Source organism: Polyodon spathula, chromosome 13 (genome assembly GCF_017654505.1).
Source record: "Polyodon spathula isolate WHYD16114869_AA chromosome 13, ASM1765450v1, whole genome shotgun sequence".
NCBI classification, from domain to species: Eukaryota; Metazoa; Chordata; class Actinopteri; order Acipenseriformes; family Polyodontidae; genus Polyodon; species Polyodon spathula.
In genome coordinates, this window is record NC_054546.1 from 32,043,563 (window position 1) to 32,070,157 (window position 26,595).

Consider the following 26,595-nt stretch of genomic DNA (forward strand, 5'->3'; position numbering starts at 1 on the left):
TTGTCTTGCATTATTTTTTTGCCGTTTGCAATATCTCAGGTTGTACAGCCCTGCACCGTCTTTCTGCTGGTCTTTTCCCACACAACTTTCAAGAGTAGCAGAATTCTGAATGTCTTCATTCTGGAGATTTAAAACGGCTGAGGGCGCCTCTCTCCACCAAGGGCCCTGGAACTAGAGATGCTGGGGGTGCGGCAGCACCCCCTTGGCTTTGCATGGCTTCCATCATATACAGGGGTTACAGTTTTGTTCAATGGCTTTCAGCACCCCCACTTTAAAAATTGTTCCAGTGCCGCTGCTCTCTACTCATCTCCCCAGAGTGGTTAATGGCCCAGTGGGCAGAGGTTTTATAGATGACTTTTTTATTGCTGTTTTTCATAGTTCAAAGTACAGTATGGTACTTAGTTTTGAAAATTGAACCCCCATATTTCTGAAATGTATTTTTTAAAATTAATCTTAAGGACAGTACTATCTTGGTTATATGGATGATTAATGTGATGTTATAAAAAAAAAAAAATAATTATAATAATTTAGTACTTGGGCCATATTGAGGTCTGGGCTTCTGGGTTATAGAGACAGCACAATTTGAATTGCTGTCTTATAACCTCTGGCCATATCATGATACAGACTAACTTTGTGCCTTTACAGTTGACCTGTGTTAGCTAGGATTCTTTCAGACACTTTGTTAGTTAAATTCCACTGTTGTCCAGTAAAAGTTAACCATATCATTAATACAGATGTGTTCCACAGGTCCATTTTACTTCATGTTTTCAAACCATTTTATCAAAGATGCCATTCCTCTTACACTATCCCTTCGAGACCCTTCTTGTTCAATATTACTCACATGTAAAACATTGTTGAACTGCAACAAGCTGATAAGACTTATGCATCAGAACTCAAGGTTCACAATACAAGGTTCTAATTGTTTGATTATTCATTCATACTGTTTGCGTATAATTGCAGCCTGTGACAGGATAGCCGCAGAGGGAAGACTCAGAGTCAGGAAAATGCAGTGAAACAAACTACTTTTATTTACAAAAACACAAAATAAAAAGGCAAGAGGGCCAAACAGAAGGTACAAGCACAAAACAAAGGTTTCCAAACAAAACACCAATTTTGGATAAACCAAAAAAAAACACAAAACACCCAAACTCACCTCAAACACAACACAACACAACACAACACAACACAACACAACACAACACAACACAACATGTCCTGTCCAGTCCAGTCCAGTCCAGTCCAGTCCAGTCCAAGGATTCCTCCTGGCTTTTTATAGTCAGTGGCTGGAGCCCAATTAATCAATAATTAACAATTAGCCAATTAAGGCTCCAGCCCCATTCTCACATTTATTTGGCAGGGGTGAATTTAACCTCCTCCTTTGTGATCCAAAACACACAATAACACAATCACAAATAATGAAAATCATAATGAAAAAAGTTTAAAAAATGATAATAGTAACACAAATTTATAGGGGGCGGGTAGGCACTCCATCACACAGCCATACACTAACCATGCAAATCGCCAAGTGCACCGCTATGTGTATATAACACAAACGTCAAATTGTGAGTTATGAAGCCTGTCATCCACATTCACTCCAGTTATAAATCACTTGCACTCAAAACTGATTCACACCCCACTTAATATCACTTTGGGAAACAAAAGCAGAAGATTCAAATATTTACATGTAAGTAAGTGGCTGTACAGTATTGAAAGATGGAGTGAATAATCCATGGTATAATTGGACAGTAGACGAGACAAGGCCCATGACACAGGATAGGGATCATTCTCACAGCCCTGCAACTGCAACGTAATTTTTATTGACCAGCTAGAACTATGAACACACTCCTAGCATTCCAGACTGATATGTTTGTAGTACAGTACAGGGCTGTAGCCTGAGGTGATATTTCCTTATCTCTTGCTGGAGGTGAAATCCCCTGTGAAGCAGTATCGTGAAAGCAGGCTTACAGCACATATGTCACACTTCCTACATTTATGTGTACATCTGGAAAACTGCTTATCCAATTGTCATGAAACTTGCATTATTTAGCAGAAGCTATTGAAAGTCAGATTCCAGGTTTATAAGATGCTGTCTGTCCGTCTGTATGTTATATATATATATATATATATATATATATATATATCTGGAGAACCGCTTATCCAGTTGTCCTGAAACTTGTTATTAACACTATTTGGTATAAATATTAGACTCTGGGAGTGACTGTTTTGTCCACTTGCATTGTTGCATATATCTGGAGAATCGCTTAGCAAAATGTGATTCAATATTTAATTGCTAATTTGTACTTTATGCTATTCTGGGATTTTGATATAAGTCACGGTCCTCAACTTTTTCATCATACTGATAGCTCTAATTCAGAATGTCCAGCTGTGGTAGGGGTGGGTCATACTGATAGCTCTAATTCAGAATGTACCCCTGTGGCGGGGGTGGATCATACTGATATGTTGTTATTAGTACACAGAATGGTTTTGGTGGTCATTAGACAGTACATGAAATACCTCTGCAGCCCTGCTAACTGCGCACAGTCTGCCCCCCTGCTGGGTCTGTCAGTTCCCTTGTGCTGTCAGCCGCTGGGTTTGTGGAAATGTGTTTTCTGTTATATGAACCCGAGGGACCCGGGGAGTGGGAGTTAACTGTAAATCTTCATGAAACAGTCTCGCTGCTCGTGTGTTGAGTGTGATCAGAGGCACATTTTAATGAACTTCAAAGCTAGGAAAAAAATTGTTTGAGGTAAATGCATGAGAGAATGTTTAGTACATCTAGCCTACACCACTTGGTGTAACAAATAGCTTCTCTTTGACTAGCAGAGATGGCAGCTTGATCGTTGCAATGTGCTGATTTCTGTTTGTTAAAGGGATAAATGACACACACATTCTTCTGTACAAAAGAGTGTTCTCCCACAAATACATATGATGGATACCAGGGTTATTTTACTATGATTAGGATTTTGTTACTTTTGTTTTCCAGCTAGTTCAAAATTAATTCAAGCAATCGTGTAAACTTTGAAAGGCTATTAAAACATGAATAACACATCTGCGTTACGGCAGTGCGTCACAGTGGATAGCTTCAAAAGTTGTCAGAGGATGGTATTATATGTTTCAGTCTATGGAGGTTCTGTATTTTTTTTCCTTTTGATTTTTTTTCTGTTATCAAACTGGTTTACTTCTACAGAAAACCCCTTTCATCATGTCCACTTTAATTTCTACAGTCGTCAGAAAAAGAAGCAGAAATATAGAGGAAAGCATTGTTCTTTATCTATGAATCAGGCTTGCAGGTACAAAGCAACTTGGCATAAGAACCCATTTGTACTTCAGGTTGGGAGTGTTTCTATAGGCGTATTTCACTGTATGCATTCAATCTAAAAAAGTGAGGAGAGCATATTTTTCCTTGTTCTTGGTCATTGTTTTTGATATGCAGTAAGACAGTGCCTGATTTTCTGATTTACAGTGCCAGGTAAATGGAGCATTAACACAGACAGCACAGCAGCAGGGCAGTATGCTTTTGTTCTAGCCGTGGCTCCTCAAAGTGGGGAGACAGTGTACCAGGGCAGAGGTGCCCCATGGCTTCCCAATAACCATCACAGGCTGGTAATGCCGCTGTCACAGGCACTGGCATTGGCACTCTACCCAATAACAACTAAACACGTTAAACTTGGGTTAAAAGATGAAGGTTTTGTAATAGATCCTCTTACTGCCTCAATACCCTTTAATAGAGTTTATATATTTGTCAATGATTTTGTATTGCACAATTTTTTTTTCTCCATACTTTTCATACTCTTTCTGACTCTTTTTGGACTTGCAGCTAATATCAGGTCACCATTTGTCCTGACAACAGCCTTAACAGGATGTGGCATAGACTCCACAAGGGGCTGGGAAGATGTTAATCCATTCAGTCATTAATATTATTAAGCCTCTCTGACAGTCTCTGTCTGTCATTTCATTGTTTGCTGCCACAGCTGTCTTTCTTGGCGGCCACTTTTCCATTGTTTTGCCATTGCTGATACACTCTGCCTGCTAACAGAGATACTTACCATTGCAAATATCAAACTCACTGTTTCAGGCAGCAAGAACTGCCTTGATGTTCACCAAACATTTGTCATACACACCTAGCCTCCTGTAGATGTTTCTGATTGCATTATAATTTGATAAACTATCGATTTTCAGTACAAATATTTTTAGACTTTCATGTACTGTGCGGTTATTACCCAATTATGAGGCATTGTCTCTGTTATCTCCATGGTCATCAGTATAGCCAACAAGGTTTTTAATACTGTGTGGTGCACTGTGCTGAAGGAGGTATTGTCCTTGAGATGTTAAACTTAGCTTCTTACACCAAGGACATCAAAATAAACTGCCTTGATAAACTAAATTCTACCCTGACCTGTAGTCAGTTGGTCCCACTCTCTCTTAATGTGGGCATTTCATTTTGTTAGTGCTTAGATTAAGTCTTTTCAAGTCCAATTTCTTTCCTGTAGTAAAAGGGGGAGGGGAGCTTTGATTTATGTGGAAAATAACTGAAAATCGCTTTGTTCAACCCCAGGTCATTTTCTTTTAGGAACATTGTATTTACCCCTGTTTTTTAAGCAGGGTAACTTGACTTTCCCGTAGATGCTGTGAGCTTTGTCTTTTTCAGGGCAAGAAATAAAAGTAGATAATATTTATTTAGGTCCAGGTCAAAACATAAAGCCTGGACTGAAGAGGTGCAATCAACAGCAGTGGGCACCAGTGATCAATAGACCAATGTATGTTTTAATTGAGTTTCTCAAAATAAAAGCCTTGGTGACCAATAGTGGATTAATCAATTCATTATTGAACCCTACTGGACTGCTTTTATGGCCACCTGGAATTGGCGTGAAAAAACCCTGCTAAAAATAAACATCAGGCTAACCCTTATAAAAGCTGAGCACAGTAGAAGCATAGCAAAGTGTAATAAAGCATAGGTAAGCATTGTAAAGCCAAGAGAGTTGTAGTAAAGTATATTTAAAAAAACATGCAAACTGTGGTAAATGCATACTATAGCCATTGTAAAAGCATAGGTAAACTGTACACTTACCCGAGGTTAAGGTTTACAATAGGGAGTACTATCTGTTTACTCTTCCGTGTACATTAATTTATAGGAAAGGAAAGGATGCTGTTCTCACACTTGCTATGCAGAGGGAACATTGTGTGTGTTGTTCTGCAAATGCGTTTCTAATTAACAGCTGGTGTGGATGGAGCTGCAGCCCTGCTAAGTGGCCCCCTTCTGTGCCTTTTCATTAGCCAGCCAGTGAGATAGCCAGCCTCTTGAGAGTCTTGGCAGGGTCATGGCTCAGGGGCCAGACAGTTATGGCTGGGGTTGTTAATCCTGTGTACTATCGTCCATCAAATGTCATGACAGATGGATACATGCTGAATATATGTGGAATTTGATGCCCATTTCACCCCATTCAGTCTCTTTGCTCTAAATATCTTGTTTTCCCTGAATTCAGGCTGTTAAGTTAATCATTTAACCATTTTTAAGTCGTCTACTGTTTAAACTGATATACATTTGCAACGAAAAGGTACACTGATGTATATAGATTATATTGAACCTTTGTACACCTTTTACATTGATTTTCATGTGCAGTATTCAAATAGCATCACAACATTTAATGAGCAATACCATTCAGTACCGTGCTGTACCAATGACACTTATAAAGCGCTGTTATACCTTCCACAGTACTGTTATATAAGCTCTTCACTAATTCATTCACTGTTTTCAATACATTCTATTGTTGTTGTAATAGACTGTTAAAAGCATTTCACAGTTGTGTGATGTGACAGTCAGGAGGGCTGTACTATATAGTTATTAAGCGAAACAGACACTCTTGTTGTATTAACAATTCTTTTAACCCTTAATTTGCCAGGTTATTGACTGAAAGTCTGATAAGGTCATTTCACTTTGACCTAAGATGGCTGCCATGTTGGGGTCATGTTGTGTACAGATGATAAAGACTTGTATGTTTCAGGTAACTGACTTTCATGCCAATTGTTTGTGTCTTATCAAAGGGTCATACCTCAGAACCCATTTGAGGTTTGACTTTAAAATATGCTTAATGTTCTGGTGACCATAAACTTGACTACTGATCTAATATAGCTGCCATATTGTGACTTTTGAAGTTTTACAGTAGCTGCATGATTTATACTGTTATGTTAATGTTTGCTGCAGAGCTGTATTGTGATTGCATTAGCAGCGATTTTAGTGATTTGATAGATTTAGAAGTGCTTTGTCAATAATGTAGAAACCTTATCAATAGGATCATGCATAGGAAATAAATCTAGAATACAAACACTTAACACTGAGAACTGCTGCGTCTGTGGGTAATTGTAGCCTGCATTATGGATAGCTTACTAATATCTCTGAGTCAGATATATCTCCCTTGAGATTCACAGTACTAGTTAATTACAGAAGAGAGAAAAAAAAAAAAGAGCCTGCTAATTATCCAAGGGATTAAGTACTGAGGGTGTGGTCCTCAATACTGTGGATACATTTAGTCTGTGTCAGTTTAATTCTGACACAGTTTTAACCAAACTGTCTGCAATCCTTCCCTCTGAACAAAGAGGGGGATAAAATGGTCAGAAGAGTGAACTGTATACATTTTGGGCACCATTAAATGTTAATAATAGTAATAATACAACAGTTTATCATTGAAATTGTGTAATGTATTATTCAGCTATTGCCCCTTAGAACCAGCAATAAAGAATATGCCAATATTCCCCGTTATTAATAAATCTTTAAGGCAATGGTCCAGCCTGGGTTGGGTCCACCTGGCGTCATCTGTCACGTGTCCAGTAGGAGTCACTGTTGGGTGGTGAGGTGAACCACCCTGAGCGACACTCGGTGGCCAAAGATTGTAACTGGAGGCAGATTGAGGGTTAATTATCATAATTACAGTAACAGGTGAGTCAAGTGAACATGGTTCGAATCCCGTTGTTGCCGAGTTGCTGATCCTGGTTGGGGAGACCATTAGTGCAGGGAGAACCAGGGGAGACTTTCTGGGCTGGTCCCTCACCTCGTGTTTAGTAGTTGGCACATCTGTTGCTTAGGTTTCAGCAGGTGAAAAGTTCTCCCCTTCAGTCTTCCTGTTCGGTAAATGGATTGAGGCAGTGAGACATTTGAATTGGGTAGCAGAAAATGTATCAATTAGTACAGAAATGAAGAAATATAGATTTTTTTTTTTAAGCCTTGACCGTCATTCCTTTGATTAACGTGCATGTGATGAGCGACCTAGAGACGTCATCCTTTCATAACGACGCTTTGAAATGTAGAATACTGTCTGTCGCTGCAGGCCATTAGCGCACACTACACAAAGGTGACTACAGGCCTTCCTACTCTAGACAAAAAAAGAATTCCTCCAAAGTAAATTGCTGCCTGTTCCTCCAAAGAATGTGCTTCTAATCTGAGCTCCATTTTTATTGGCTTCTGTGTGATCGCGCTATCGGCTGACCTTGTTCTAATCACAGAAGGAATGTTGATGAAAGCTCAGTCAGTAGATTGCACTATTAGACCTCTTATCAGGACATGAAAAGAAAGGCTGGCTTTGATTTGAGTGGTGAGTATGTGATTATGCGTGTGCCAGGTCACACCCTGGTGACTTGGGGGATACAACCTCAGACTGGAACAAGTGTTTGCTTTAAACAAAAAACTGCGTTGTCCTGTCATTAGACTGGGCAGAGTGTGTGGACATTCAGACAGGGCTGTGCCAGACATTGGACCCCACCCTACCTCCCACATCCAAATTAAACAGCTTCCTGAAGCGCCTTCCCTTTCAGGCAATGCATTTCAATGACACATTTATACCACTCTTGTTGCTAAATGCCCACAAGTTATTTTTATGTCATGACATAAAAGTTAATGACGAGATTTTTTTTCCCCCTTGTGACCACACAAATACATTCTGTTGCTAAGCATCCTGCGTATCATTTGAACTCAATTTTTGCTTATGTGTTGCAAATTACACTGCTGTTTGTATTGGATATCGGACTGGCTTTCATCATTCAGAGGCTCTTGCATCATAGGAACATAGGTACTTGTGAGCAGGGACTTACCAAATGTAAAACAAAAAGGCTTTCCCAGTATCTTCAGAGATTGAAAAGTATTTCTTGCTGAAACTATAATTTGACCTAGGTTTCCTTTTAGTTTTACATAACAGTAACAACTGCAAAAAGACGAATTAATTTGTCTGTGTGGTAAAGCCTGTGTCTTTTTGGCTGGAAGTTTCTACGTTGTCTATTTTAATTATTATTTTTTGTTTTTGTTTCCATCTGGTAACCTGTGTTGCCTAGTAACAGTGAATTCTCTTTGCTCCCTGCCACAGATGCTTGGAGATCATTTTAACTGTACTTCAGTGAGTGTTTGTAAACATGCACATGTTGCCCTTTTTAAAAAATAATTTTTACTTGACTCTCGGGTGGTAGGAGATAATGAAGTAGCCTATTAGATTTTTCACTGGCTTCATCACTCAAAGAAAACCCCTCCAGTATGGTATACACTCATGATTTTCCTGAGTGGTGTTTCAAATCCCCAAGGCTTAGTGCTTTCATTTTTTGCCTGAGGAAAACTTCACAAACCCAGAGATGCATGAGATCTGCCGTAGGTTTACAAAAACAGATTCCGTTCTGCACAGAATACTACACACAGTAAATAGCACACAACATAAATAAGAAGGAACTGATACAATTCCTGTCAGGAGTCCTCACTGGCCTAGCTGAGTTTGAAGCGCAAGGAGAGTCCTGCAAGCTGATTTCGAATCCTGTTCTCATTGAGGTTCTGTTCTTGGCTAGGGCCCCACGCTGGCCTTGCATTCCCTCAGGTCAGGGAGGGAAATCCCTTTACTGACCCCTACTGGTTAAGCACCGCAGGAGGAGACAACCCTGGCTGGACCCTCGTCTCAAGGGTTCAGCAGCTTGTTAACATCATATTTGCTTGAATATGATAAATGAATTAAACATTTTTTTTTACATCCAGTCAAGTTCAATTTGTTCAGTCAGCTCAATTGTCCTATCGTCTCTACCACAGTAATAGAATTGCCATTTTTGTCTGTCTGGTGTCCAGACAGCATTATCTTTAAGTAAGGGAAATGATGATGTTTGTTAGTGCAGATTCAATTATCTTTCTCGTGGAGCTCATGTGTACAGTAGTCATTCATATAACCAGTATCAGCCTGAATTTTATCACTGCTGACTGAATTCTCTGCAATATGATAACTTTCCTCAAATTAAAGATAATCGGATTCGATTTGAGAGGATCCCTCACAAGACAAGCGAGCAACAGAAATTGATAAAACAGACACCATCGACAGTTAAAAAATACAGGACACTGACAGCCTGCTTGTGAATATGCCGTAGCTCAACTCCCCAGCCTATCCTCAGTATAGTATAGGACTCAGTCACAGGGCAGTTACTTTACTGGACATGTGCAGAATAGCAATGCTGGACTTGAACTGCCCAAACATGTAAATAATTAATCAACTATTTAAAGCTTAAAAAAAAAAACATTACACTGGCAGCAAACCACCCTCCAGAGCCAAATGCTTTGGCAGCCAGAGTAAATTTGAAATGATAGCATGTGGTTATATTTTAGCATTGATTTGTAGCAGGAGAATACTTCAGAATAGATGGTTAAAACAACAGCTACAACTTGGAGGCACAGAGCTGTGTTGTCCTGTATTTAGTGACATTTCCTGTTGCAAGGACCACAGGCACTCTGTACTGCAGTAGAAACATTTTGTTCTCAGGATAAAAAGCATGCCAGGTCAGACTTATTTGTCTATAATCCAATAATAATATATTGCCACTTTAAAGAGAAATTTGGTATGTGTATGTATGACAAATCAAAGTTATCTTAACTGTTGTATTCTTGTTTTTAAAATGACTTTGCATGTCATTATCTGTTTCAGTGATCACATTCTTGGATCTTTTTAAAACTCAGAAGTTGAAAGTACCCCAGTGGCCTCTATAGAACATGTCTTCTCTAAGTACAGCTGATGAACCAGTGTGTAACCATTAACCTGTAAAACTATAGACTATTACAAATACACTAAATAAGAAGGCAGTCACATGAGTATAACATGTTCATATTGCACTGCATTCATCTGTTTCGTTAACAGCTGCCATGCATTTTTTATTTTTACACATATAAAATAATGGGTGTTTGTGGGGGGATTGTGAGTTGTTGGTTGATTGGGAACTGTTCATACAGTATTATTAACAGTGTACATCTTATTTATTAAAATGTGGTTCTGTGCTGCAGAGACCAGCACTACCAGATTTCTGGGGAGGTTATCTGTGAAAACAAGTGCATGGTGGTTCTTATTGTTTGCCTTTTTTTCCTGTTGAAATGAAGACTAAAAAACTGCTTGTTCTTTTCCTGACAGGAATCTGTATAAAGTGTGGGAAGGGGGTGTATGGAGCGAGTCAGGCCTGCCAAGCAATGGGAAACCTCTATCACACCAACTGCTTCACCTGCTGCTCCTGCGGTGAGTACATCTGCTGCTGCTGCTGCACACTGATTGATTGACTGCCGGGCCATTCCTCAGTGAAGAGCCCCCAAGATGAACTAGGGTTGGACCATACGGAACTTGTCCATGATAATCTGACATGACTATATCTGCATGAAATGATTGTCAATCCTATTGAGAGATTCCACTTTTAACCCTTGGAGCAGATGCGGTATTCCTTAAATCCATTGCTGGCAGAGTTAATCTCTAGTGTACTAGATGTACTTAAGACATGACCATGAGAGCTCTGTTGTGGCCACTGGGGTGCCTTTATACTTTTAAAAGGTCCCCAGCATGTGATGACTGAAAAAGAAAGAGATATGTGAATCTAAAGAACAAGAAATGAAGTAACTCTGATTTTTACTACGCATAGCCAAGTTGGTCTTTAATGAGCACACAATCGCCTTTTTACATGAGCTGGATCTACAGCAAATCCTAGATAGACACTAGATAGTTTATTCTTACTGAAAGAGTTGAAATTTCCCCTGAGCTGCAGCCCGCTGGTGTCTGCTGTGGTTTTAGCCAATCAGCTGCTGTCTGCTCACTGCAAGGGAACATGTCTGAAGCTGTTGCTGGAGGGCTGTGGACAAAATCTCTAAAACATTGTCAGGAAAATGGCTGGTCTGGTGGAAAGGCCCCATGACCTGGGCAATTCTGGTTCAAAAGTCAATACAGGTAGTAAATCAAAAACCACATGCCCATTCTGGAGTTTAAGGTAGTCTAATGTAATTTTTTTTTAAAACTACTGAAAACTAATTTTGTAGATAAACCTTTTTTCAGACTTATTGAAGGTCTATTGACTTTTATAACTGACTTATTTTTTAAGTCACTTTTTATTGCTGTTTGAAATGTACTGGCCATGTGTGTTTTCGGTGGGGTTGCTAGGACACCTGATTGAATCACTAAAACTAAATGGAGGCTGCAGCAGTTTTAAAAGTATAAAATCTAAAATAAATCATCTTCTGGATATCCAAGAAGTTAAAAGTGTAGCAGCCTAAATACAATGTTTTGAAGAGTGAATGGCTTGTAGCTAATGGCACTTTCAAAACAAATGGCTTTGTTACACCACAGACTCAGGCGTGACTAAACACACTGTTTGTGAAACGTGCCTGTCTTCAGGTGCTCTACAATGTCTTTTCATTACCATTCCCCACCCCACCCACTGCTGGAGTTTCCCTGCACTACAGCCTCCGAGCTGAAGGTCATGTTTGTGTTTGTGGTACATATGTGAGGAATGCAGTCCCCCAGCACTCAAGGGCCTTAAATCAGACCAGAGGGACTGATTGTACAGGGCTGCTTATCACAGAGGCGTGCTTGGACTGAGTCCGAGGTAAACAGGAGGACATTCCTTCACATTTTAAAATGAAAAAGGGCTCGTGAGGATCAGCCAATTAGCACATCCCACATGAGCTGTTGTTAAAGATATTGACCTCTGGTGTTTGACATGGCGTAGTCGCTGGGTTTACTTAGAAACCATGGGTTATGAACTCCTTGAGTTTTAGTTGAACTAACTCCGCACTGAAGGGGTCTTGTTTTGAGCAATAAACAAATTACCTGGGAGGGAGCTCTTTTGTTGCATATGTACTTGGGGCGATTTCTTTTCAAGATAGATTTCATATTTGACATTGAAAAATTGATATAACCCTTTTATATGTCTGTACAGTCTCACGTTAGCAGTTCCTCATTTGCAAAATTTTGCTGTGGATTTTTTTTTATTTTCTAATCAAAAGTTGTTGTTTTTTATGTATTTTTTTATTATTATTATTATAATTTTAACTTTTAATTTGACTTCCTATGCAGCAGGTATGAGAACCCCACCTGAACACCATACTGACTTTCTGTTCTTTGGAGAGTTTATGTGGGGTCAAGTGGAGCCCTAATAACTTTTTTTTATAAAGGTTTTATGTAGTGGTAACCAAGGTTTAAAAATCAGTGTTCTTACCTACGACTGGCACCAGGGTCATTCCAACTCAAGTGTGCCAACATGGATTACTCTGCTTCGTACGTCAGCTAATTATTTGGTGTTGGGAACATAGTGATTCTAACATTATTTGTCTACATCATCAAGGTTATAGGAATAAGCATTTACACCACCTTCAGACACAACCTTGCCATGTGGGGCTGCATGAGTTACACACTTCTTCTTTTGAACCCATCCCCTGCCCTGGTGCCAGTTTCTCCATCACATGTGGGTTGTGTATCAGCACTCACAAATGGAGGAAACGTCTCTCCAGAATCAGGCCTGCTTGAGCTGGAATGTCCGATTTATAATTATCACTGCCCCAATTCTGCTGTGCAGAAGATCTTTTGGTTCTTTGCCTGCTGTAGATCTGGGGTGGCCAAAGTTGTTCCTTCTTCTCCTGGTCTTTGTCCCAACACTGTTCTAAATTGTTTAATTGAACCAATTAAACCTCCGTCCAGACCCTGAAGTAGGTAATTATATGATTTTACCAGTTAAACCTGGAGTGGAATGGCCCTCCAGGAGTATGACTGGGCACCCGTGCTATAGATCATACATTTGGCTAATCACCTAATCACTTCCTGTGATTCTGGTCTGATTTCAGTTGAACAATCTGAGTGAGTCCTACCTATAGCATAAAAAGTAGTTGGGTACCAGGAAGCAACAAGCAGTGAAAATGCTGCTAGCGTTAATATGAGAAATCCTTGGTTATCTCTCCTTATTAGTTTCTAAAAGGGATAAAAAATTCCTTCCTGCTGTTACCATAAGTGACCTTAAGATTGTAAATGGATCCTGTTGGCATACCTTCCCTTATCTAGTTAAATACACAGATTAGACGTTTGCAAGTATAATTTGAAAACTGGAAAGAAAAAAAAATGTAACAGTGGTTTTGAAAAAAAGCTGTGCCTATTTGCTTTACAGTGAGCCAGTGATACTGAAGACCCCCTAACCCCTCTGCTCTCTTGTTATAAATCCACGGCTTACTGAATACATTCTCCTCGGCATCTCTTAATAAAGGGCTCAGGCCATTATTTCCAGCCGTGGCATCTGCAGGTAATAAACAGGCTTTTTTAGTTCAGAGATGGAGAGTTTCTGACAAGGGAGACTGCTCTGTGTCCTCTTGGCTCTGGCTGGGTCCTGGCAAGGGTTCAGGAAAGGAAACAGGGGTCTGTCTGTGAAAGCCAGGCCCCAGCAAAGGCAGTCACTTCTTTACAATTAGAAAAACTAGATGCTTCTTATGGGGTTTCTGCATAGCGCACAGCGCCACCAGTGCCGTGGCCAAATGTTTTAACTGCACATTCTGGGATTGGGATTTTTAAAATCTTTTATTTTACCTTGCCACATTTTAAAATTAGTTTAAAAAAAAAAAAAACAGACCAGGGCTTGAATCTGGTTATTTATTTTTTTCATCCTGAAGGCATCTGCCACAGTAGCAAGGAGTCCTGTTGGTAGGAGCCTGATGTCTTGGAGCAGCCTACCAACATGACTTTCCCACTGTGGCACCTGTTATGAAAGTTCTCCAAAGTAAGCGCATGATAAAGTATTGTAAAACATATAAAACATTGATAAGAATTATAAAAACTAGAGATGTAAAAGATGGTAACACATACTGATAAATATGGCAAACTGTGGTACAGTAATATTAAATAAAACCTTTGGGAAAAATCATAGGAAAACCACAAAGTTGTAGTGCAAGAGCAGCTACTTGAATTGTAGCTACTGTATTTATTTATTTTGTTTGCCATTTAGTTTGGTTCATCATTTCAAAGATGTATGGTGATGACGCTTCAGATGTGTCTGTTTGAAAAAAGTTCACCGTTTGGATCAGTCAGTGCAAACTTTCTGCTACTTCTGCTGAGTGTGAGTTAATGTAGTGTTTCCCCTCACATGACTCTGCACAGTATGTTGCTTGAATGCACTTGAAAAGAAGATGTGGGGTGGCAGTTCACAGTCAGACAGTTATCTCCCTGGTTGACATGAGGCACAGCATTGCAGCTTTGTGTTCCTCAATTCCACTGAGGTCACAATGAGGGAAGATTAATGACACAAGATAGGAGCTGTTTTCATTCCTTTACTACAATTCACTCCTTGTGAATTTAGTCCCTATGAAAGGTGAGGGACTGAAAGTGGCTCCAGGCGAGCTCAGCCACACAAGCCCCCCTTGTGCAATACTGATTTTAATGTGGGGCTTTATAACACAAAGAACAAACTTGTAGAACCTTAACAATCATCAATACGTTCTCTTATCCTGAACAGCAATGGTGTAGATCATATCAAAACTAAAGCAGCAATATTGAATGGCTTTATATCACTCCAGTAAAAGCACAGTCACGTGGTGTGAAGGGTGAGTCATACTGTCAGGAGAGTGCAGGTTCGAGTCCTGGCTGTGTAAAGTTGCTGGTCTTTGCTGGGGATTCCGGAGGGAACATCGCACTGGCTTTGGTCCTCCCCTGGGTTAGGGATGCGAAATCGGAAAGGACCGTTTCTCCTCATCGTGCCAAAACAGACCCTGCTGGCCAGGCGCCTAGTGAGCTCAGACGGACACCTGCAGAGCTGTCCTTTATCTTCCAGAGGCTGGTGGCTTGCTGACATCTGCTCTTGAGGTCCTGGGTGTTGAAGAGGAAGCTGTTTGTATTTCAAATGCTGTGCATCTATTGTGCTTTTGATTAGCTGCTCTGTTTGTACTCTATTACTACAATAAACTGCCTTTTTTATTGTTTTTTACTAGCTTTACCCGTTAGTGCTCTTACACAGCTGAACTTTGAGTTAAGCCACGCACACTCATCCCTGGCTAATCGCACAGGAGAGCTGGCGAAGGCCGTGCCTCTGCTCGGCTGACAAGGGTAACAGTCCTGTGGGAAACAATGCGGCTATTGTACCTGCCTGCCAAGGGGGGGTGGTTCTCTGGATCAAAAGTCAGACCTGTGCAGCGTTCCTGATTGGAGGGCCTCAGACCTTCCCAGATGAAGCTCAACTTTTCTTAATTAAGTTTCATTTTAATGAATAGTTTATAGAAGTAGAAACAGCATTGGCTGATACAGTTAGCTTTAACTAAGGTGCAAGTTCTCTACTGATGCATTATAATCCTGATGTGAAGGACCAACTTGCTGTTCTTCTACTCCTGGGCCTCTCTCAAACTAGTTATCCTAAATCGTGCCAGATCGCATTGTGATTTATACTTCTGTCTTAGTTACCAGTGAAATAAGTTTAACTGAGTCATAAGGAAATAAATTTGCATTTATGTGATACATTAATAAATGCCAACACTGTAAATTTACTTTCTATGTGGTAATAGGGCCCCAAATTAGATTAAAATTTTAATTGCACCATAAATCTACTTTATGGTGTTTGCTATTGTTCAGAGTGGTTTTTGGTTCCTTCAGTATTGATCTAGTACCAGTCTTCTGTTTTAATCTGTCTTTACCTGTCTTTGAGCTTGTCAGGATAATGCTAAATGCAAAGACATGGCATGTCTTTTAGGAGAAAAGGAACAAATGAAACAGTCCAACTGTGTTTGCTTTGGGTTTATTGCAGGATTTGAACTTACAGCGCTGTTGTAGGATAAATGAGCTTCATCAGAATTCCAACTTTTAAAGTATATTCCTGAAATTTCCTGAAATGTAGGCTAGTTCACCCAGAGCATGCCAGCAACATCTATATCACTGCTGTGTATTGCCAGCAAACAAAAACGAAACTTGTTTTTGCTTCTGTAAAGCCACTTTGGCTGATCTAGGCAGTTAGAACACAAAAGCAACTCATCAACTCAACAGAAAGCACTTTCACACAGACTTGCATGAGAAAAAAAAGTTGCTGTATATCAGCTTTTGCAGGCTTCTAGCGTGCGATACCACCTTTTGCTTGGAAGTGTTTTAACGGTAAGTAAAGCTATAAGCAACGCTGTGTCAAAGGAGCGTGAGCGAAGCATCTTCACCACGGTGCAGGCCTCTCCCTGCTCGCAGTGCCAGAAGCCCCAGGCTCGGCTGCAGTTGAATAGGGCAAGCCAGTGACCTCAGGCAGAAGGAATGCTCCTGTTTGTACAGCGCCTCTTTTGAGGAGCAAACTGTTGTTCGAGTGAATGTGTACTGCTTTGTGTCCATCTTCCTGCGCAGTTTGCCGGACATGGTGACATTTTGAATGGTTGAGGCAAGAAAAGGGTACACAGTAAGCACAATGCAGTGTCTTGCATGTAGTTAATGCAGGAGTTGCTCATTTGTTTGCTTGTTTGTTTGTTTATTTATTTATTTATTTATTTTATTTAGTAGTGTAAATAACCAAAATGAACACACATTTAACAACACACACACACTCTTGAATTAGATCAGGGTGCATGAGACTCCAGTCGTCTTCCTTGGCCAGCACAATCCACGGATCTCAATCTAATTGAGCGTCTGTGGGATGAAATTGAATGCCATATTTCTGTACTTTATACAGATGCAACAAATACTGGATTTATTGATTATTGATTGCCATGGCATTTTACTTACAAGCCTCAATGAAACATTCATTGAGCGATTGTTCACTCTAATGCCCTATTGGAGCCTCACAGTTGTATTAATAACATGCATGTTTTAAGTTATATTTTAATACTTTTGTAATAAGATTTCTTCATGAATATATTATATTACTGTGTGTAGTAATATGCACATGCATGTTTTCAGTTGTGCTTGAATAATCGTGTTCTCAGCACATTGATTTATTGTCGTTTACCAGTCCAGTATTTGATTAAGAAACCAGAAGCTGCACCTCTAGTTCTTTACTACATATGTTTTGATAAAATAACGTATAGACACAAGCTTTCTACCGTATGAAACCTGCTTGCTACAATATCACTATGTGACCCAAAGACATACTACCTGCAGCAGCAGGAGGTTAGAAACTCAGCTCGGAGTAAAATAGAAATAAAAAAAATATTTCAAAATAGTGTAAAATGTATCAGGAAAAAAACCTACAGAGCAGAATATTAAATATGTAACAAATACGGGACAAAAATGACCTTTTATTTGATTATCTTTGAGTACTTCCTAAGTGCAGTAAGGTGCTTTGGCTGTGTCTGGTTGGTACAATTGTCCAGTCTGTTACAGATTCAAAGCAATCCCTGCAGGCTGTATTGGACTTAGAGGCTTTCCGCTGGACTTCTGTTGGGATCAGTACAAATTGTAATTAAAAGGCTTTAACCCTTTGCCTGAAATGGGCTTTCTTTGTGTATTACATGATCACATTTGAAAGCTTGACAGCGAGAAGCAAAATTGGATCAAAAAGAAGTATTTTGATGTGTTGTGTTTGGACAGGTGCCCCGTCAAACGTTGCTTGAAACGTATTCAGAGTCCATGGGGTCTATCTTATTAACACCTACAGTAGCTAAACAAGTGTTTCCCTTGTTTATAAGCTAATGTAATGGGAGTACCAGGTTAATTTCTTAATTTTTGTTTGAATTTTGTAAGAGTATTCTAACACGATTAAAAGACATTGCATGTCTACCAGCTGGTTTCACAGACCGTGATTAGCACTAATCTTGGACTATCCAATGTTTCTTTAGGTACTGTGTTCTGAGAGGAGTGCTAATCAGGGTCTGTGGAACAAGCTGTACTGTACAAGTGCTCATAGTGAATGCAACACTCACTAGCCCCCTCTGATGCCAACCGTACCATCTGTCTCTTCAATCAAAAAGTGCCTCCTTTGGTTTTCTGTTTTAACTCAACTTTTTGAATTCTCTTTACAGGGCGAAGGTTGAGGGGAAAGGCATTCTACAGCGTCAATGGTAAAGTTTACTGTGAAGAAGATTTCTTGGTAAGTATTATTATTATTCTTATTATTATTCTTATTATTATTATTTATTAGTAGTAGTATTATTCATGTAGTATTTTCTTGTGTAGTGCTCATGAAAAGGAACAATAGCATCTTTACAGAAGTAGTTTCATTAATGAAATTAACCATACCCCCCCTGTCAACAGCATATAAATACAGTAATCCTTCTCTTGAAGGACATTCATTGAAATAAAATACTGTGCTCAAACTGTAAATATGTGACAAGGCACGCAACAAGGCTGTAGTGTGCAGGCAGCATGTGTGTAATAATTATAGATAGTAGATAGTAAATTTTTGGTTTGGCTGTAATAAAAAAAAGGTGTGCTGTAACCCACCCTTATCCTTGGAATTTTTTATGAACTTGTGGGCACAGGTGGATATTCATTAGTGGTACAGTAGGTATGTTTCTTTTGTTCTCTGTCAACTCCAATCTACCCCTTTCTGTCTGCTGAACATTTGTGGTTTGAGGCAGCATTTCCACTCAGACCAGCAGTGAGAGAGCCGGTGCTTTGTGAACAAGTCACAGAGTTTTAGTGGCTGCTGTCGGAACTGAGTGCATCTTCTGTTTGTCCTGGACTCGTCAAACTTGGTCATCAACTTCTCTGTGGAGCTGATTGTTCTAATTGTCTTCCACTGATGATGAATATAGAGGAAGCTGTCATATGAACGTGTGTGTCACACTTCACATGTGCTGCCTATATCTGGAAAACTGTTATCCAATTGTGACACGTTTTGCATTGATATTTCTGATTGTATACTATTCTGTACATAATGAGCAATGGAAGTATTTCCTGCAGTCAATTAACCCTAAAGTAAACACTGTTGCAGTGGCTGTTGTGCCATAAGCAGCCCCCACCCCACCCCATTCTAATCAGTAACTATGTGAACGCTGGGGCTCCACCACTTATCAAGCGGCAGCCAGATGGTATGTCTGCAGTGTTTTTTGTAACAGGATTGCAGAGTTAGCTGTCTGGGAGCCATTGTTAATCTGCCACTGCTGCCCACTCAGACAGGACCTCCACCTGCTCCTAGATACCTCGAAGGGCTTGACCTCAGGAAATGGACTGGCCAGATTCATGCAGAACGACCCACCCAGGGACTACGGGTGGTGTAGCACAAATCCCTTAGGGTTTTTTTTTTTTTTTTTTTTTAAATCTGTTTAGGGAGTGAAAACAATGGTTTTGGAATGGTGAATTTGGAATAGATTTAATTTTGGCTATATACTGTATGTATGTATATGTGTGTGTATATATCCAGCTAGTTCAATCAGAAATGTTATGATATTAAAAACTAAATATAACAGTCGTTATGTAGAATAACAGTTTGAAGTTGTCGGCAAACGGTAGACTACTACAGTAGCCCAGGAGTCATTCTTAAATGCTTTTGTTTTATTTTTTAAGGTTGCTGAACAATGTAAAATGTATTTGTTATAGTGTGCAGGAAACAAAGCGATCCAAACAGTTGCAGATCTAATCACCTGCACCATTTAAATTTAATGCTTTTAATGACAAAAATACTCAGACAGTGTTAGAGAGGGTGGTTTTCTCAAAGTCCCCATTTATCTAACGTATTCAGACTCACACCAGTTTAGATCAATTGTATGGACCTCAGTGTATTTTATTTGAATACCCATGAGCACATTACATAGGTTACAGATGAACACATGCTGTCCTCTGAAGCTTGGCCAATTGTGTGCTGCTGCTTGGGAAGATCTTGTCCATGGTCAGCAGTGGAATAGCCTGGACTTGAACTGGTGACCTCCAGGCTAAAGGGTGCATCCTGTGCTCCACAGGGAGTACCTTTGCTGGATGTGCCACTTGGGAGCCCTTAAATGTTTTTCTACTTGACGTATTTCTGGTTCTTTAACCTTAGAACTCAGTTTAGGTAAAGGCTAGTCGGCTAGTCGTCTAGTCTCTGCCACAATGTGACTGCTTGAGAGAGGCCCAGGACGGAACAGCAGGCAAGGTTGAGGTGTACTCGCTTGTTTGACTCTATATATCGCTATTGCCCGTAGCCTTTCATGAGCACTAAATTCACATACTCAAATATATATTTTATACACATAAATATGCAGTACTGTACTAATCCTTATAAGAGTTTACCCTAGTAAAGTGTAATAAAGCACTGTGAAAGCATGGGGAAGCATTTTAAAGAATAGTGAGGTATGGTAAACCCTGTTAATAAAATTAGCAAATCAAGGGTAAACTATGGTAAATGCATGGTAAAACTGCAAAAATACCAAGCTAAACATTTATAAGGGATCCATCATGTGTTAATAAATACCTATAATAAAAGCTAGTGACAGACTTGTAACTAGTGGCTGTGACTTCTTCCACAGTCCAGTGATTGTGTTTTTTTTTTTTTGGTTCCCCTCCAGTATTCCGGGTTCCAGCAAACAGCAGACAAGTGCTTCGTGTGTGGCCACCTCATAATGGAAACGGTAAGCAGGGAATTTGGTAAATATCACCCATTCCACACTGTAGCAGGACAGATAGGAGGGCAGCCTGCTCTCTAGCAGGTTCATTGGAATTCACGCGCAAAGGGCCATGTTCATGAAGCAAGTTCCACAGCGCGGAAAGAAAACTGTGAGGTTAAATAACTTCCATTTTTAAACCAGGGTTCATTTCAGTGCTTCCACTTGCACCTTCCTTGTTTCTTGCTAGTTTTGTAACAAACAGCAGTTTTCGTTTGACAAAAAAATGGTTAAACTTCGCAAAGTTCTATATATTTAAATAAAGCATTAACCCAGAACACAAGGTGTATTTATGTAATTGATACATTGCATTTAGGCTTAACATTTGCCAGGTAAAATTGCTCCAACAATTAAAAAAAAAATAAAATTAGGACAATGTTACTTAATGGGTTAGGTTAGGTTCAGAGTACTCGTGGAATTTGAGAGAGCGAGAGAGAGACTTGGGAGTATTAGGGCTTTAGTTTCTATGATGTTCAAGGATAATCCTGGCATGTGGACAAATTTCATGTTTGTGTCACACACATGTTTAGTAGCCCTTGCTACTGAGTCAAATCCCCATATTTGCAAACACAAGCCTCCTGAATTGGCAGCCTCTTGTGCAAGTGTTACAAAATGTACGATTCAAATTCCAAATGGAGGGTATAGAAATTGAACTGGCCCAGAGACAGACCTTAGTGTTGTAATCCTTTTTTAATTGGATCCAATTAAAAAGGCTAACAGAGTGTTTTGTTAAAATCAAGAGAGATTATGTTCAGGTTGTGTAATGCCTTGGTGAGACAGTTGTGGTCACTACATTAACAAAAGGACCTTGGAAAGAGCCCAACGAAAAGCAACCAAACTAATCCCAGGGCTTAAAGAAATGAGCTATAAAGATTGGTTGAGGAAACTGAATTTATTTAGCTTACAAGATTTAGAGGGGGACTTGAGTTGAAGTCTTTAAAGGATGTGACTAAGTTAACCCTAGTGAGCTCTTTAAGAGGGATCCTTTCGGAACCAACACGCCAAAGTTTCGAGATGAACCAGCTACTAGGAAGCGGATGAGCACTGATGGGTCGAAGGAACTCCTCTCGTTCTTGTGTTGTTAAGTGTGGTGGCTGGATATGAAAGTGGGTGTGTGTGTTGCTTTGCTAATGAGTTGCGCTCTCTCTCCAGATTCTGCAGGCCCTAGGGAAGGCCTACCACCCTGGCTGTTTCCGCTGTGTGGTCTGTAACGAGGGCTTAGACGGGGTCCCTTTCACGGTCGACATGGAGAACAACATCTACTGCGTCAAGGACTATCACACGTAAGGCAGCACAGGTTTTTTTTTTTCTCATGGGAGTTTGTATTATAAACCCTTCTCAAGCTGGGGGTACACAGTTTGTGATGCAATTTGGCAGTGACAGAGATGGATCTGGTAATAAGACTTAGTGGAAAGCTTAGGTTTATTGCCATTTAGTTCCTAATACATTTAACCCTTTCATCTAACCTACAAATATAAGGACAAATGGAAGACACAAATGCATGATGATCTCACATGAGGATGCCATTTTTTTCCTGATCAATGAAAATTATCAATGACAATTATATTTGTTCTGTATTCATTTTTCAGCGATTTATAATATTCCATTCATAAAGTGCATGACATACATGTTTGCTGTAACATAAGTTTCCAAAAAAGGCACATTCAGAACCTACATAGCAAGTGCAAGACGGGTCAGATTTATGGAATTATTTTGTTGGCTACATGTTAAAGCACGGTTGTGATTCCCTGTTATTTGTCTTTCCAGAGTTTTCGCACCCAAGTGTGCGTCGTGTAACCAGCCCATCCTGCCTGCACAGGTACTGTTCCCACTGTCTTCTTGTCAATTTGCAGTTTCTTAATTTATCCTGCAGAGAGATGTGACCGTTCCTCAATGATTGTTGAACTCCTTTGAGTTGGTGGTGGAAGTCTGTAAGGCCTTACCCTGAGGGGTTTGCCTTCTCAACTTGCCTGTTCTGATTGAGCGCTCTGAAGTTTATGGATGAGCTTTTATACATTAAAGAATGTCAGGATGCTATTAAACGGTTACTGGAGAGACAACTCATTTAAAGTGTGTGCTACATGAGGCAGGTCCTTCTGTCGTGGTGTGTTTGATTTCTAGCAGGCTCTGGCAGCCAGGCCCTCTCTCCCCATTGTAAGTGCGGCCATTCCTCCAGCTGGCAGTGCAGTGGAGAAAAACTCCTTATCGGGTCTGAAATAAAAGGCTGCTTTCTTCTGCCCTGTTTGCCATTGGAAATGAAGGGAATGCTGTTGACATGAGGGGGCTCTCTCCTATGGCTTCAGCAGTCTGTGCTGCCCTGGATCAATGGCTCCAATGAAGGACAGGAGGAATCTGATTCCCTGATAAGAGGCTGTCAGTAAACCATGGCCCCTGGCAACCCCAGAGAGTAAACCAAGCTGAGGGAAGTCGCCATGGATTGACTATATTAGGGAACACACTGTTCATGCCTGCATACTTGGTTGCATCAGTGGTCACAATTGTGGATTTACCAGTAATTGCTTTCTTCTGGTTCAGCAAACCTTTATTGATGGTAATAAATCAGACATTGATTATTTCTAACACAATATTTTTTTTTTATAAGTTGACTTAAACCATAAGAAAATGTTTTTGTTTTTTTTAAATGATGGAAGGTGTTTATTATTTGTGGCAGCAGGGACATGATTGATATAAACATAAACATAGCGCTATTAAACTTTGCTAGACAACCTGAGTGTAACATGGAAAAACAGCAGATTTCTGTGTATGAGTTTATATTACAATAGGACAAGCTGACTGAAAAAAAAAAGTATCCATGGAGGAAACAAAGTTTTTGCAGTTTTCCCAGTGGTATTTAAAGTCAGGTCACCTTGCAAAGTCTCAAGTACAATGATACAGAAAAGAGCTGTAGATGACACATACATTTAAAAGTTTCGTGCAAGCTATGGAACAAAAAAAAATCCCCAAACCTTATTGATACGTCCTTCAGTATGGAAAACCTGCAGGGGGTTTACTTATCTGCTGGTTACACCATGTGTACATTCTGTGCCCCCAAGCAGTCTTATTGGTTCTTAAACATACCCCTGGTTATTGGTTGTCTGTTATTGTGCGGTTATATACTGCCCAAACTGCACCAGGGTTAAAGGTTGTAATGCTTTATAATCTTTTACTGCAGGGTTCTGAGGAAACAATCCGAGTGGTGTCAATGGATAGAGACTACCATGTGGAATGCTATCACTGTGAGGTAACCAGTACCCTGTTGATTCTCATTTTAGTATTAAGGTTGATGGTTTGTTGTCATGGTGTTGTTAGGTAACCTCTGCAAGGTGAAGGAGGCAACGGATATACACCAGTACCTCTTATCAGCACAACTGTTACTGTAATCACCTAAAAGACAATGGCCAAGGCTTTGAATAACTCTTTCTTACCTCTCTTGAGCAATTTTTTTTTCTCACAAGTACCTTGTTTTTCTGGCTTCAGTTTCTGAGGTACAATTGTAAAACAGATATGCTTACATAATGTCTTTGAGACGTTTGTCACCTTAGGATTTACGACTGAGCATTTAAAGTTACGGAGGACTGTATTTATTTTCATTTTGACCAAAGTGAAGGTCACTTATCCTTTTCATAAAATGTTCCTTTGCCCTTAATGCTTTCCAATGTGGCTTGTGTGGTGTGTCTTGATAAATGAAGTTCACCCATGAAGTGATAATAAAGTCGAAATGTCCAATGATAAAGGGCTTTTTAAGGCTGTCATGATACTGAGAGGAAGCCCTCGTTAATTTTGTTTTTAGCCCTCAAAACATACATGCAGGGTTCCTATCAGCATTGAGAGAGAGAGACTTTAAAAAAAAAAAAAAATTATGAATTTGTTCTCCCGTGTCAGAGTGAAATAAATGTTGGGGACCCGAGAAGGTTTGCATACCGCTGAGGGGTAAGATCACTTATTTTTCCCGCCTTGGTTATAACCTCTCTTGAACTTTAGAGATGTCAGGTTGTGCTTTGAATAATTGTCAAGCCATTTTGTACGTGTTTAAGAGCCACCTGCAGTCTGCTGGGGTTTTGGAAAGTCTTGTTCAGTTAAAAAAAAAAAAAAAAATATGAAGAGACGACAGGAAAATTATTATTAAAATAAAACTTCAAGTTGTTTCCATATCTAACACTCGTATTTCCTGCTCTTATTTAAATGGATTAGACAGCTTTTTTTAGCTTCCAGGGTGGAGGGGGGCTGGAATAGAGATGAGCAAAAAAACTGTACTCCCCCTTAAGCCCGAGACAGACGCTGGGCATGTTCACGGTGCGGTACCGCTAGTCTGCACCAGGACACACATGAGCGATGTGCACTACACGGTACAGTACTTGTCAGTGCCACACCATAGGCTATGTACTCGAATATAAATGTACATATATGGACGAAAGTTTTGCATCACCTAGTAGAATATTAGGATGCAGACATAATTTAAAAAAAAAAAAAAAAAAAAAAAAACCCAGTGAACATAAGTTTCAATATTTTGCTTAACATCGTGCAATCTAATAAACTACAAAATGGTATATGAAAAAAATGTCTACCAAAAACTACAGTAGCAGTACAGTATTTCATGTTAGGTTTCACATTTTTCAATTTTTGGAAAACTGCAAAGCGATATCTAATTTCAATATGTCAACATTATTAATTCTGATGCAAAACTTTTGGCTATAGCTGTAATGCCCCCCATATAATCTACTAAATAAAAACACTGGTTTGTTTTGCAGTGTTGTTTTTCTGTCACCTATATACAGGTGTATGAAATTAAGAGTCTGAGCTTAGAAATAAAAACATAAAATACGTTGCTGACAGCAAGTAGTACTACTAAAGTGTTACAAAATATATTTTTTACTGCCAGTTATTTAGTAAAAAATAGTAGTGAACTACAGAAATAATAAAAAAGGCAGGAAGGATGCTTATGAGGGGCGATGTGTAAAATACGGACCTGCCTGCCCTTGTATGAAATATGGGAGGGATCAAACACTTCAGGGTGCTTGGACACCTCCATAGACAACAGATTCATTCATAATTTTTCCTGGCAAGCACGTGTTGTCTTTACTTGGCTGTGATTGCTTAATCCCCAAGGGTGGCACCCAGAAAAAAATTGCTCTGCACTCGATTTGCGCGGTAACGTTCAGCGTCACCGCATAGCGATATCGTCCTGCACTGATCTGTCCAGCACCATATGAAAGCAATGGCAAAGATATAGGCGACAAAATGCAACGGGTGCCGCACCACGCCTGTCTGTCCCTGGCTTTATGATGTAATTACTTTTGAATGGATTCTTAATTAAAAAGTAAGGAAACCTGTTAATTACACAAGGATTCAGTGCCTTCACTTCGTAATGTGATTGTTTCAAATCTGAGTACCCTGTGGGGTAATTGATTATACTTTTAAAGGGAAGTAAACAATGAGAAGCTTTGCCCGGCCCTACTCGAGAAAAAATAATCTATATCAAAATTCATTGAGACTTTGAATGTTGATGGCATTTCATTGTTTTTTGCTTGGTTGTGAACAGACAACTATGTCAAAAAGGACTGTTGCTGTAAAAGCTCAGCTTAGTGTGTCTTTATAGGAAAGATAACTCCACTCAACCCTGCAGACTGTTCTAGGCATATAGGAAAGATAACTCCGCTCAACATTGCAGGCTGCTCTAGTGGTATAGGAAAGATAACTCCACTCAAAAGTTGATGGTACTGGGTCAGAAGAATTGTGGAGGCTGCAATTCTTTTTAACATGAACAGATATACGGTGCAGGATTGGTAAGCATGTAAAGAAAAATACATGTGCAGGCAATCTTTGTG

At 39.7% G+C, this 26,595-nt stretch overlaps 1 protein-coding gene across 1 annotated transcript in view; it reads left to right on the forward strand.

Annotated features, from left to right (window-relative positions):
* LOC121325858 (Wilms tumor protein 1-interacting protein homolog) overlaps positions 1-26,595 on the forward strand; it is a 32,306-nt gene that overhangs the window by 3,383 nt on the left and 2,328 nt on the right. Inside the window, exons 2-7 of the mRNA XM_041268947.1 lie at positions 10,410-10,511; positions 18,212-18,279; positions 20,675-20,737; positions 21,923-22,053; positions 22,538-22,589; positions 23,943-24,011. Of these exons, the coding sequence (XP_041124881.1) occupies positions 10,410-10,511; positions 18,212-18,279; positions 20,675-20,737; positions 21,923-22,053; positions 22,538-22,589; positions 23,943-24,011 (485 nt within the window). The remainder of the gene's footprint in view (positions 1-10,409; positions 10,512-18,211; positions 18,280-20,674; positions 20,738-21,922; positions 22,054-22,537; positions 22,590-23,942; positions 24,012-26,595) is intronic.